The 14794-nt window shown below is 37.4% G+C and overlaps 1 protein-coding gene across 1 annotated transcript in view; it reads left to right on the top strand.

The window, feature by feature from the left end:
- The window catches only part of ITPK1 (inositol-tetrakisphosphate 1-kinase), a 127427-nt gene that overhangs the window by 85376 nt on the left and 27257 nt on the right, over positions 1-14794 (top strand). Inside the window, exon 4 of the mRNA XM_070931514.1 lies at positions 1603-1720. Within this exon, the coding sequence (XP_070787615.1) occupies positions 1603-1720 (118 nt within the window). The remainder of the gene's footprint in view (positions 1-1602; positions 1721-14794) is intronic.

The following is a 14794-nucleotide window of genomic DNA, read 5'->3' as shown; positions in this document are numbered from 1 at the left end:
GTTGTTTTTCTAGTGGCGATCACGTCAGCAAGAAGGGTCTCTGAACTCGCAGCTCTGTCTGTTCGATCAGACCTTTGCGTCTTCCATCCAGACAGGGTGATCCTCCGGCTCGACCCCGCCTTCGTCCCCAAAATTAATTCGCTCTTCCATCGAGCTCAAGAGTTAGTTCTGCCGGATTTTTGCCCGCAACCTCGGCATCACAAAGAAGTCCAATGGCATAACCTCGATGTCCGGCGCGCTCTCCGGCACTACATTAAGCGGACTTCCCAGTTTCGGAAATCGGAAGCGCTATTCGTGTCCTTCCTGCCAGCTTCGATGGGACACAAGGTCTCTTCGGCCACCATTGGACGCTGGCTCAAGGCTTGCATCTCTACGGCATACACCCTTCGGAGCAAGTCCCCGCCTGGACGAATCTTGCCGCACTCAACCAGAAGCGCCTCGACTTCAGCGGCATGGGCTACACAGGCATCCATCCTGGACATTTGTCGTGCAGCCACCTGGACATCTCTCACTCCCTTTGTGCGACATTATAAAGTTGACTCCTTTGCCTCGGCTGAGGCGTCCTTCGGACGGCGAGTTTTGCAATCAGTCATCTCTGCACCGGCCAACCGAGAGCACTCAGCCTTCCCTCCCATCTAGTACTTGCTTGGGTACATCCCACGCTCTTGGATTCTTCCCAGCAGCGCGCCAGAGAATGGATGTTGCTTACCTGAACATCCTTTCTGGGCGCGCTGCTGAAGAATCCAACCCGCCCGTTACGGCTTCTGCTTCCGGATCCCGGAGGGACGTGACTCTTGGTTAGGACATCCTTCGTGAAAGAAACTGAGCCTCAGCCAGTCCCTAGGGGAGGAGTCAACAGTTAATTTAAAGTGATATGCACTCAGTGTTTTCAGGCTACCTGAGGGGTATTACCCACGCTCTTGGATTCTTCAGCAGCGCGCCCAGAAAGGATGTTCAGGTAAGCAACATCCATTCTGTTCTCACAGCGTCTGGTCATGTACTTCTGGGGAACTCATAATCACAATGTCAATCCATCACTTATTGCTCCAGTAACGGATATTCAGTATTTGGCTGTCTAGCTTGGGAAGTGTTATGGCTATCCATCATGATTACAGCTATAGAAAAAAATATAAATTATTTTAAATTTAGTTATACCTAAATTGTTTTAATTTCTGCTATTATTAGGCTAGTGTTCATTGCAATGAAAGGTTCAAATAAGGCTTTTTAGTGTATTTATTGTTAAGAAAATTTTGTATACAAACATAGGAGGAATGAGAGGAATTATAAATCAACTGTCCCAGCTTGATGTCTTCCAATTGTTTGAAATTGCAATTCATACCATCTTTAGTGGGAATTTCATGAGTTGTCATCCAACATGTTTACACATACTATACATTCACCATATTCTGTGTCACTTTAATTTTGGGATATGGCTGAGAATCACACCATCTATTACTTAAATGATTGATATGATACTACTTGAAATCCAATTATTGTTAATTGAAGATATGCTGAACTGGAAGTAACTTTCTATCATGTACTAAGTTTCCAACAGTAATTCTTCTCTGAAGAATATCACATGCCATGTCTTCATTTCCCTAGGAATATATTGATGCTCATCCTGAAACTATAATTCTGGATCCTCTTCCTGCTATCAGGACATTACTGGACCGATCAAAGTCTTACGAACTTATTAGACAGATAGAACTGTATATGAAAGGTAAGCCTCTAACCTTTTTATTGGGAAACTAAAAGCTAGTGGTGGGTTGGTAAAACTTAACTACTTTACATTTGTGTTTGCATATGGAGAAATACATTCCTACTAAAAGGAAATTGTTTATATCTGCAAGAAATACCACAACTGGTGGGACTATAAAATAGATAAAGCATATCCAATAGTAGATTTTTTGCATACATATATGCATACATACATGCATGCATGCATACCAGAAAAAAAACTGAGTATAATAAGATATAAAAATAAATAAGAACATAGATAATAACATAAAATAAATTCCATCTAAAATGGCATCACTGCTCAATATTGTCCAAATAGTAAGTAAGATATTGCAATAGACTTTGGACTGGACAAATATGCCACCCTTGCTATCAGTGAAAATTGCAGGAATCAAAATGTTCTGTGCAAATAACATCAAGAGTTTGAATGAAGAAGATAATTCCAAATACCTGAGTCTCCTTCAGGCTGACAACAAAGTCAAGAAGAACATTAGTAGTTAATACAACAGAAGAATGAAGATCTTAAAGTCCAAAGTCAGTGGCAGAAATGTCATTCAATTCCAGTCATTAGATAACAGCTGGAAAGTGAACTTGACTCAAGCAGAACTAAAAGCTCTGGATAACAAGACCAGAAAAATAGTGACAATGAATCATGCCTTTCATCCATGCAGAGATGTTGTCAGAGACTATTTACCAAGAAGCATAGGTGGATATGGAGTGTTGCAGCTACATCAGTCAGTTGAAGAAGAAAAAAGGCTAGAAAAAGAATATCTGAAGGACATAACATTCAGGACAGAAAACATCCCGAAGTTAGAATACCAGAAGGGGTTACTGAGTAGTGGGAAGACCAAACTACAAGAAATAACCAAACAGTGAATAGCAATAGCACTTAGACTCACACAAATGGACCTTAGACTGCTTTACAGCCCTTTCTAAGCGGTTACAGAATCAGCCTATTGTCCCCAATGATCTGGGCCCTAATTTTATTGACGTCAGAAGGATGGAAGGCTGAGTCAATCTTGAGCCGGTCAGGATCGAAGGAATTGAACACCTGGCAATGTGAGCAGAGTTAGCCTGCAGTACTGCATTCTAACCACTGTGCCACCACCGCTCTTATATAATAGGAAGTGTCATGGCAACAAAAATTATTACATGACTAGTACATAAAAAAAACTAGCAGACAAAGCAGAGAACAAGATCATCCTGGCAATGGCTAAGAGCCGGAAAGTTGAAGAAAGAGGCAGAGAGGCTAATTCTGGATGCATGAGACCAAGCCTTAAGAATAAATGAGCATAAAGCTAGAATTGAGAAAACAGAAACAGTGGAACATCTGGTTAACTGCTGGAAGAAAATCACACAGACAGATTACAAATAGTAGCATAACAAAGTAGCAACAACTGATGAGACCCCAAAATAGCCACAGATAAGTGTCTGCCATATAACACTTCAGACTTTTTTAATCAGAAAGACAAAGTATGGATAGTGGACATTGCAATACCTAGAGACAGCAGAAAAAAATAGAACTGGATAAAATCACAAAATATGCAAATATAAGTAGAACAATTATGGCAAAAGATAGCATCTATAATAATAGGTGCCTTGGTTGCAATTCCAAAACAACTAGAGCACCTCCTGAACACAATTAGCATTGACAAAATCACCAACAGTCAATTGCAAAAGGTAATTTTATTTGAAACCAGTTACATCCTGTGATGATAATTTTAGTATTATTAAATAAGATCTATCTATCCGAACAGCATGGTGGCCTAGTGGTGGAGCTCTCCCCTCACAATAAAGAGGCAGTGAGTTCAATCCTAGTTAGTGGCAGATATTTCTCTCTCTGAGCGCAAAGAGAAAATATCTGCTGTGAGCTCCACATAGGCATCAGGAAGGGGATCTGGCCAGTAAATGCTCCACTCCATTCAGTTGCCATGACTTCACCCCGATGCAAGGGATTACAGAGTTGTGATACACACACACACACACACACATCCCAGGGTGTTGGGAAAGACAAAAATGCCAAATCCAATCTAAATATCTGGCTGACTATACGACCAAGAGGATTATTTGTTCAGAGTTGTAAGGCCAGATACAGTAAAATATCCAATAGTACAACTGTTCCATATATGCGTACACATAAATTTATGTGTACATTATTTAATATCTTTTAAATTGTTTTAATTTTTGTATGCTGTGTTTTTACTTTGGCTGTCCACCACCCTGAGTCCTGCTGGAGAAGGGCGGTATAAAAATCAAATAAATAAATAAATAAATAAATAAATAAATAAATAAATAAATAAATAAATAAATAAATAAATAATAAATAATAAAATAAAATAAAATAAAATAAAATAAAATAAAATAAAATAAAATAAACACACAGATATCAGAAAAACAATTATAAAGATGAATAAGAATATGTATAATAACAAAATAAAAGTAGTATTATAAAACCCCTAATACAACATTTTCCACCTTGGACTGTTGGGTCTACAATTCTCAGAGTACCTCTTCAGCTTGGTCGTGGAGAGCCCTAATACATTAGATATTTTTGAAATATGGAAACTTCTGTGATTATATATATAATTACAGGTAATTTACAGGTAATTTACTTTTAAATGCTGTAATCTTGCATATTTATTTTATGGGTAAATTTACTCAGCTAATTTTAGAAGTATGCTCACAATGTTAATAATTAGAATTAGTTTTTAACTTCTTTAGAAAGACTTAAAGGACAGGTATGCTGGCAGTCTGGTGTTCTGTCCATTCACAAATTGGAGGATGAATGACTAAGATAGCAGTGCTTTTGCAATGAATGGAAAGCAGTACAATGAGTTTATTTAAAACTTTTAAAGTCTTCTAAGATGAGTTTAATAAGAATAGACTCTGCCACATCAGATTCCCGTCTATTTCATTACTAGAAGCCAACAAAATAATCTACATCAGTTTTCATATTTGTTCAGTTTCAAGATGTTATCATTCTGTTTTCATTTTAAGAAATAATGAAGAATGATACTCTGTTTCCCCGAAAATGAGACATCCCCGATAATAAGCCCAATCGGGCTTTTGAGCGCACACACTAAAATAAGCATCTCCCCAAAAATACGCCCTCCCCAAAAATATTTAAGCGCAGAGCTGGAAATCAGGTAAGACGGCAAGAGGAGCCCCATCTTGCTCCACGCACCCCAAAATAATAAGACCTCCCTGAAAATAAGGCCAAGCGCTTATTTCAGGGTTCAAAAAAATATAAGATAGGGTCTTATTTTCGGGAAAACATGGTATTTTTGTATACATTTTCCAATCTATATCTTTATTACTGAAAATATGTGTACTATTATGTATTTTTAATGCTAAAACTATTGTCAGATTTGGGTTAATGTCAGGTTTCTGAGTAACACCCCCAACGAAAGAAGACTCTGAGACTAGAAATTCCTCAAAGTTCCACTTTATTAGAGATGTCATGTTGGCACATCTGGGAAAACCCGAATCTGAAAGCGTCCAGGTTTTCCCCACCCAGTTGAAAGTTCACAACCCAAAAAATCATCACATGGTCCAATCCATTCTTCGAATGCAACTGGAGACAATCCCCAGCCACTCCCATCCAGGTGCAGGCATATGTCCTTGACTCCCAGAGTAAGGAATGTTGTTGTGGCTAAATTTCCACTGTTTCAACAAAATACCCTCTCCCAGGCTAAAAAATGTGACAGTCAGGAAGCTAAAAGAAAAAAATGGCTTCCAAAACTGACAACTATATTGAAAAACACCATCTCAAATACACTCTATCTTCTAGTGTAGGAATGAGGAACATGTGACTCTCATGATGTTGCTGCACTACAACGCAGTATTTCTTACAGTACATAAGTAATCACTATGCTGGCTGGGGCTGATGAAAACATGAGCTTTTCTTGATTTTTTTATCATAAAAAACAAATTTAATACAAACTTCTCTCTTTCTAATTTTACACTTTATGACATATGCTCTTTTTTACTTGCTAATCACTGACAACAGTCTTTAAAAAAGTTTCACACTATCTTCCATGTGTCTCTTTCTTAAATATATTGGAAACTCATTGAGTATTATCAGCTAGCTCCTATTGCTATATACTTCCCCAACTATCAACTTGTTTGTATTTTTTCCAAGCAATTTCTTATTATCAAAGTCAGAATAAATGTTTGTAGAAAATACGTATTTTTACACATATTGTTGCTTTGCAGGGGAATTTATGGTAAGTTGAGCATGGAAAGCGCATGGATGTACATTAAAATATATTTTCCTCCTCAAATTTATAATTAAATATAATTGCATATAATTTATAATTGCATATAATCAAATATATGCAACATCTTCTGCTGCTTAAAATAAGTAACAGATAACGGGGGAGGGGACCTTAAAAATGTTTGTATTTTATGAAAGGAGAGTATGTTGAAATCTATGCCATAGTCAAAATACTTCTGATTATGTTGAAGATTATATTCTTTGGAATGTGGCTACTGTAGAAACAAGCTGTCACAAGAATTCTTTTCCACCTGCCAAAACACAATCTTAAAAATTGTACTGCATGATTAAAGAGCTAAAGCCTCTAACTGCAGGGTATTACTGGGTTCTTTTATATCATAATCTCTGGTTCAATTTAACATTTTTCCTACCATTTCAAAAGCACATGCACACACACACACACATACATCCCTCTGCCAAGTAATGATTAAATGCATCCACCAGAAGATAATTAACTTGTAACAGCTGTATGCAAAGTTAGCATTAGATGTTTTAAGTCTTGACATTGCTAATTTTTGTGGTATGATAGTTGCTTATGGTAGGTTGTTGTCATTGAGTAATTCATGCACATAATACCTAAACTAATCTAAGGCAACAGAAGGCTCTTCAGTCAAGTTATCCAGCCTTACAGAACTGGAAACGACAAATCACTGCTCAAAGACAGAAAAAGAAATAAGAAAATATGATTGGTTGAATCATATCATTACCCTTTTTGGTAATTGTGGGCCATATGTAATGTCTTCAGAAGGGAGATAGAGTGGGGAAAAGTAGCAATGAAAAGTGGGTGAGGCTGTGTCCCACATTGGTAAGAATGGGAGTCTCAGGAGGGGCTTGCTGTGTAAGCTTCAAGTTCTATCAGTACTTGTTCAGATCTGTTTTTGGTTTTCCACCATCTTATCTCTAAGGAAGATACTTTCAGTTCCTTCATTGTCTAGGTCTTTGATAAACCAAGGAGCCACTTGCAGGAATACTCTCTTGGCAAGGGCAGATTTTACAAGTGCAATCTTTTCCACGTCTCTAGCCTTCTCTAGATTCCAGAAATGACCTTGACATGATACATACCGTACATCAAATTCTCAACAAAACTCTCAAGCATTCACTAGAACAGGGGTCCCCAACTCCTGGGCTGTGGCCTACTACTGGGCCTTGGCCCATTTGGAATCGAGTAACAGACGCAACAGGTGAGCACATGCATGTGCGCAGCTCCACTTGCAAAAACAGTGGGTGTGTGCACCCAGTTCTGTTTGTGTGAGCGGTAGGTACGTGTGCCCATCACTCACACAAATGGACCTGTGCATGTGTAACCATTCCGTCTCCCCCTGCCGGTCCCTAAAGCCAGAAAGATTGGGGAACGTTGCTCTAGAAACTCTGGAACTACATGACTAATCATTTTAAAGGGTCCACACAAAGATGTAGGGTGTCAATGATCCAGTGTCTGATAAGGAAATAGTTTGACTTAAGAGAAAGAACAAATGTCAGTGTCTTCAGATCCTGTCCCATCTGCTCTGAAATAAAGATCTGGCCCAGTCACCTGTGTTGGGATTACAATTATTTGTGACAAAACTCCAACATTAATATACCATGAATTTTATCTGTGACCTTTTACATTCAAAAGTTTCTGAACTGTACTCTTCTTTGTCCATTTATAAACTATAGAATTAGAATTAACTTGACTATTCAAATGCCAGCATCAGATTTCCAGAGACCAACTCCCCTGTGTTGAAGTACTCTGTCCTCTTGCTTTGATAACCATTTTTTTTTATAAATCTATTGTAAATGTGTGTTAATTACGAGTTTGTGTATGGTTGCTATGTTTTCCTAGTTCTTACTTCTTTTCCTTTTCCACTTTGTGTGCACCATTAATAAAGGCTTATTTGAATGATAAATTTGAAAATCTATTAACATGGAATTCTTTAATTCAGTCTTTTCATACTGGCTAAGAATTACTGAAATCTTACATATTCAGCGTTTATGAAAACGCTGGTCTGGCTGTCTAAAGTTCAGCCTGATTAGATCTAGAATTAACTCTTAATCTCAGTTTATGACATGGCACTATTCTTTCATTCTGTATCACATAATGTCTCCAGTCATTATTTTCTCCTAAGAAAATTACACTTTTGCTATATACCTTAAATGGGAGCACAACTATTTTGTGCTTCTCTCTTTACTAACTCAGTGTTGAAATTCAGTAATGTTTACATTTCCTATTTCTTCCACACTGATTTGGTTAGGAGTCCATGTTTCAGAAGGCTGTTAAAATGCTAAACACAGGATGACAAATTTATGCTTACACATTAACTTCAAATATATTTAATGGTGGAAAGAAAATTTGTAGAAATTTTGTAAATATCTATACAATTGTTCCTTACATGCAATAGCTGCTCTTAGTTACTTATCATATTTTGTAGTTAACGCCAGCTAGTTTGCTTCTATGTATTGTACAGCTAAATGCCAGAAGATCATAGAATTTACATTCAGTTGTATCCTGTTCTTCTGTTGATGAGTTGTTTTTTTGATCAGGTTATGAATTGAGTACATTCTTAGATAATCCTGTCATTGGTTTGAGCTGTGATTAGATGGCATTCTGATGTTAGGATGAAAAGAAAAAAACAGGTTGAATGGAATTATCAGAACGCTGCATTTTACCTATAACTGTTTCATCAATATTTTAAAGTAGTGTTTTTGAAAATCTCTGAGAAAGGATTACTGCTTTGTGATGCAGAGGGATGATATAGAAAAGAATGGTTGCCCCTGCATGTGCACAGCAATTAATACCTTCCTCTACTTTGTATATTTCCCTTATTTATCCATACTCTCTTAAATCATTTAAATGTATTGTAATACCATCATTTTTTTAAACAGCATTACTTTTTAAAAAAACCTCCCTAATTATATTAATGCTGGTGCCATTCTTCCTGCTGTGATGAACACATTAATGAATTTGTACGCTTTAAGTTAAGTTAGCTTTTATCTTAATACAGGTAGCCCTAGACATATAACAGTCCATTTGGTGACTGTTCAAAGTTACAACAGCACTGAAAAAAGTGACTTACTGACAATTTTTCACATTTACTACCATTGCAGCATCCTCATGCTCACTTGATCAAAATTCAGATGCTTGGCAGTTGGCTCATATTTATGTCAGTTGCAGTATCCCAGGGTCATCAGCTTTTGTAATCTGACAAGTAAAATCAATAGGAAAACTGGATTCATTTAACAACTGTATTACTAACTTAATAACTGCAGCTATTCCCTTAACAACTGTGGCAAGAAAGGTAATAAAATGGGGCAAAACTCACTTAACAAATGTCCCACTTACAGCAGAAATTTTGGGCTCAATTGTTGTAAGTCAAGGATTACTTATGTTTTATGACGATGACTCTTACCTTCCCACCAAGTTTTTCAGTTCATGTCATGTTAAAGATACCATCAAATATCTTATCTCTTGATGGCTACACAAATGCTTTTATATATTTTATCTCAGCAACGGCGGTTTGCATTTGCCTTCCTCTGAGACATTTCTTCATCTTCCCGCTGTATCCTATAATCCTCGCATTTCCTGATGTTCTAAGTATACAAGTAATAACTGGGTCTGACCCTTCTTAGCTATTTTGAGATCAGCCAAATTCAGAGAAGTGCTGCCACCTGCTGCAGCTGACCAATTATTTTTTTTTAAACTACATTTATTCCTTGTTAGCAAGTTCTGATTGCCCTATAAATAAGCTATAAATGCAGTTGTTTTCTTGGCCAGGATTCCCATTTGACCTTTAAATACTAGCAACTACAATCCAAAAAGTAGCTGTTATTACAGGAAAAATTGATTTCATTTATTTTAACTTAATTATGATTTACAATAATTAATCCCACACATATTCAACATTAATTTCTATCATACTAAAAGATAAGATGTGGGGACAACTTTTGGAGGGACCTGAAGGCCACATGTCAGCATTCAGGCAGTTGTGTTGAAACTTGGACCTTAAATTTTGCAGCTTTGATAAGAATTAATCCCATCAGAATAATAGAATTGAAAGTGAATTGTGTCATGGGAATATTTTGAGAAATATTGTTCCATGTACAGAAACATTTTATCCTCGGATTTCAGCTTCCAATACCACATATTCTAAATAAATATTCAGTGTAATTTTGGAAAATCTCACATGTAATATTAACCGTTTGGTGACGATGTACTTTGAAGGTAAGGGCCAAGTATTCTCTTGAAATGTTTATTGTGATCTGTCTATGTTTCAGATTGGAATAAGATACCTATCACATTGGAACACAAGATATGGCTGCATATAGTTGCATTTTCCTTGAGCTACTATGGCATTAGAGGCATTTTTAGAGAAAGAGCAGCTGAAATATTTGTATTTTGCTTTATGGGCCATTCCTGCCATCAATGCTTTCCCACTAAAATGGGTCCCTGCTATTGATTGCAGATTAAATATTTTTCTAAACTCTTGACTAATAGGAGAGAGAGCTGATAAATAGGAGGCACTTGGAGGGACAGCTATGTCCCAGAGAAAGATCAGGGGAGAGTGCACCATGACTTTGAAAATGCATAAAATGTGAAGGAGAAGTGGGGGAGATGGAATACAGAAGAGAGACGTAATGGGAGTGGGTGGATACCTAAAAGCAAGCAGATCAGAGGAAATAATTTATAATAGTCCAGAAGGATTATGTGTACTTTTCCTATTTTCCAAAAAAAAGGGAGCATGTCATATGTTTGGGGTTATGAAATGCACGGAAGAAGAAGGCCAGTTTGGTATAGTGATTAAGGCATCAAGTTTAGAGAGCAATAATCTCCAAAATGTAATCTTTCCTGAGTCAGAAAGCCACTGGATGACATTGGACCAGTCACTCTCAGCCCAAGGAAGGAGGCATTGGCAAACCACTTCCAAAAAACCTTCCTGAGAAAACTGCAGGACTTCCCCAGGTAGTCATCAGGAGTCAACATTGATTTAAAGGCACTCTCCCCTCCCCTCCCCCCCCAAAAAAACAGCATGGAAGACAGAGGAAAATACTTGGACTTGGATAATCCCATTAATATGGAAGAGTGAAAAATAAAATAATACAGAAATGTTTGGGAAGAAATTACTTCACTTTGACGAAAGGGCAGTCTGCTAAAGCAGCAAAGTAAGTGTTATATGTTGAGTTGGGGAAAGCTAAATATAGGCAACAGGAAGGGAGGTGCCTGCTTTGGGTTCAGGTTCTTCAGTAATTTCAGCGGATATTAAATTGGTCACTTACAGCAGCCACTTTGTGGCTACCTGTCCCTCACTGCTACAGGTAATCCTCACTGAACAATCATTCATTCAGCAACCATTTGAAATTATAATGGCAATGAACAAAGGGACTTAATTACTCATGCTTGAAGTTATAGCCAGTGAAAAAGCCCCATGGTTCTGTGATTGTGATCTGGGCGCTCGGCATGCATGTGATTACCATTTGCAATCTTCCTTGCTGGTTTAATGGTGAAGCCAGCAGAGAAGGTCATAAGTCTCTGCCACCTGCTAAGAGGACTCCCTCTGGTTTCTGGGGACTGGGTAAAAATATCCATCTTCAAATATAAGAAGGATTTTGGCATGGAACATTTACAGCACATAGCATTTGCAGCCAGCCCCCAGAGATAAGAGGACTCCCTCTGGTTTTGGTGGGCTGGCTGCAAAAGCCCATGCTGCAAATGCTTTGTGCCAAAATCCTGCTTGGATTTTGGGGCGAGCTTTTTTCATTTGAGTTTTGATTTAGCCATCCACAAGTGAATTAGCCTGCAGAAAAGGGTCAACCAATAAAAATATGCAATGCTTTATAGGCATTGTTTATAGGCATCTGCTTATTGCCTAAGCCTGACACTTTCCTGGGAACACATCTAGAGAATGACAGTTGAAGAAGGCTGTTTTGTTTATTTTATTTTTTGGCAATCTGAAGCTCAGTGTTCTCAATCAGAAGTGTGCGTGTATTCTATGAGATCTAGTTGTAGTTGTGCTCCTGGTTTCATCCAAAAAGTCATGTTTTTTCTCTCTTCCAATGCTGATTTTGATTTTCACCACTTGCAAGGAGAAAGTCACTGTATACCTTTGGAAGATGAATAATTATCAAAATGTTTATGTTTTCCCCATAGAAACACCCATGTCTAACATACAGATTTGCAGAGTAATCCAAGTCCCCCTTTTGATTTCATGAAATGCTTTTTGGCCTGACTAAACATCTGGAAGTGGGTAAAAAGCAAACTGTAAATTGTGGCTTTTTGGAATTTGCTTGTCTGTCAACAGTTGAAGTTATAGCTCCTGTGCATGGCTGTTTGGGAAACACTGAATATCATAGGGCTGAAACAGACCTTGGGTTCCCTCCACCCCCCCCCCCCCAATCCCTTCCTCCCTCTCTGCTTCAGATTCTGAGACCAGAATTTATCATGAAACATAATTTATTCATCTTTCTCAATTGTAAATTTCTTAATGATTTCAAAATTTATGGGGCTAGATCTTTACTGACTCAACTGTCCCAGAAAGGTCATGTCTGTTTCCAAAACAAGAAGAGTTGTTTTTAGTTTTGCTACTTATTCCTGATTTATTTACTAACTCCAAAAGTTTCCATATGCATACAGCTTTTGTAGATGGACTGACTAGATAATGTCAAGGCAGTTGTTTTCTCTATATTTATGGCCTTTCTTTTTTACACTTTGTTCCTTTTACTTCCTCCCCCTAAATTCTCCTGAAATTATTTATAGCACAGAATCCAAAAGTATTCTTATCCCAGGTTTTTCAGTAAATTTTCATATGTTCCTGAAATAATACATAGGTTAAAAAATGGAAATTGATATAAAGTCTATGTAGATGTGCTACAATGATTGAGGTGCTCAGTAAAAACTGTAAAGGGCTTAATTTCTTAAATTGCTCTCTTGGCATCATTAGACTAGAATAACAGAGTTGGAAGGGACCTTGAAGGTCTTCTACTCCAACCCCCTGCTTAGGCAGAAAACCCTACACCACTTCAGACAAACGGTTATCCAACATCTTCTTAAAAACTTCCAGTGTTGGAGCATTCACAACTTCTGGAGGCAATTTGTTCCACTGATTAATTGTTCTAATTGTCAGGAAATTTCTCTTTAGTTGCTTCTCTCCTTGATTAGTTTCCACCCATTGCTTCTTGTCCTACTCTCAGATGCTGTGGAGAACAGCCTGACTCTCTCTTCTTTGTGGCAGCCCCTGAGATATCGAAACACTGCTATCATATCACCTCTAGTCCTTCTTTTCATTAAACTAAACATACCCAGTTCCTGCAACCGTTCTTCATATGTTTTAGCCTCCAGTCCCCTAATCATCTTTGTTGCTTTTCTTTGCACTCTTTCTAGAGTTTCAACATCTTTTTTACATCGTGGTGACCAAAACTGAATGCAATATTCCAAATGTGGCCTTACCAAGGCATTATAAAGTGGTTATTGTTCAATTACATTTATCATTGTTTTATGCCATTTTTCTTATTAACTTTAACTAAAAGTGGGATACCATAGTCCTTTTTTTAGTTCTTTCTTAAATACTAAAATTTTGAAGACTACCTCACTCTCCCTTTGATTTTACAGCTTTTCAGTATTCAGTTGTGTTTCAGTGTCTTTTATTTTTGTTATAGAAATGCAAGATACAGATTTTTGAAGGATTCAAACTATGGTTTAGTTTGATTCAAGGCATTGTACAATTGGCCACAATTATGGCAAGTTTTGTCCCTTTGTCAATAAAAGAAATGTCTTTTAGATTTCTCAAATGCAGTAATGACACTTCAGTGTTCCTGTTCCTTACCCAAATATAATGCCCAGCAACAGAAGGTGGAAGAAAAGACAGTACTTATGGCATCGTAAGTTTTATACAGAGATACATGAGAAATAGAACACTCACACCAACAATTTTGCAAAAATTGGACTCCTTTGGTCCAAAATATTACCAATCAGCGTCATTTTGGGGAATGGGCTTTGTTTATTTGTATTTTGGCTTGTGCTGAGAGTAATGAAATGTATCTTGGAAGTATGACTAGAGCAGTATCAAGATGAAAGCAATGCAAACTGGAAACCAGTTTGTCCTCCTTGGCTATGACCCATAACAAAAAAGATGCAGTTTTCTAGTTCAAACCATTCTTTATCAGCCTGATGTCCTTCTGATTTGCTGGTGCCAGAATTCACTGTCATGGCCCATGCCCTTATTTCCTTGATGTGACTGGAAATGGCTCCAGTATCTAATTGCAGAAAATAATCTGCTTTGGTTTTCCATCTAGATTCAAGGTTTTTAATTGGATGGTTCTTTATTTAAGAATATCTAAACCAACATGTTATATAGGTATCATAAAGTCTGAGCTATGGTTGTACTTTTGTCATCTATTCAACTTCCTTCTTTGAAAAAGTTTTTTATGACATAAATTGCCACTGAAGTCAAAAAATGTCCACTCTTTATTACAGGTTAGAAGGGAGCTTGCACCATTCATATATATTTTTCCATAGCCGTTTCATATTATAGCGTTTCATATCAGTTACCATTTAATATTGTTTCTAATTAACACCCACTATACAGGTAGTCCTTGCCTTACAAATATTCATTAAGTGACTGTTTGAAGTTACAACAGCACTGAAAAAAGTGACTTATGACCATTTTTCACATGACTCTTGCAGCATCCCCGTGGTCACATGATCAAAATCTGAGTGCTTGTCAACTGGCATGTATTTATGACTGTTGCAGTGTCCCAGGGTCATGTCATCACCTTTTGCGATCTTTGACAAGCAAAGTCAATGGGAACTGT

The sequence above is a fragment of the Pituophis catenifer genome, unplaced genomic scaffold (assembly GCF_029215685.1).
Source record: "Pituophis catenifer annectens isolate HBS135680 unplaced genomic scaffold, rPitCat1.0.hap2 SCAF_1, whole genome shotgun sequence".
Lineage (NCBI taxonomy): Eukaryota > Metazoa > Chordata > Lepidosauria > Squamata > Colubridae > Pituophis > Pituophis catenifer.
The sequence above is the reverse complement of the archived record's forward strand: the minus strand, read 5'-3'. Positions and strand labels throughout refer to the sequence as shown.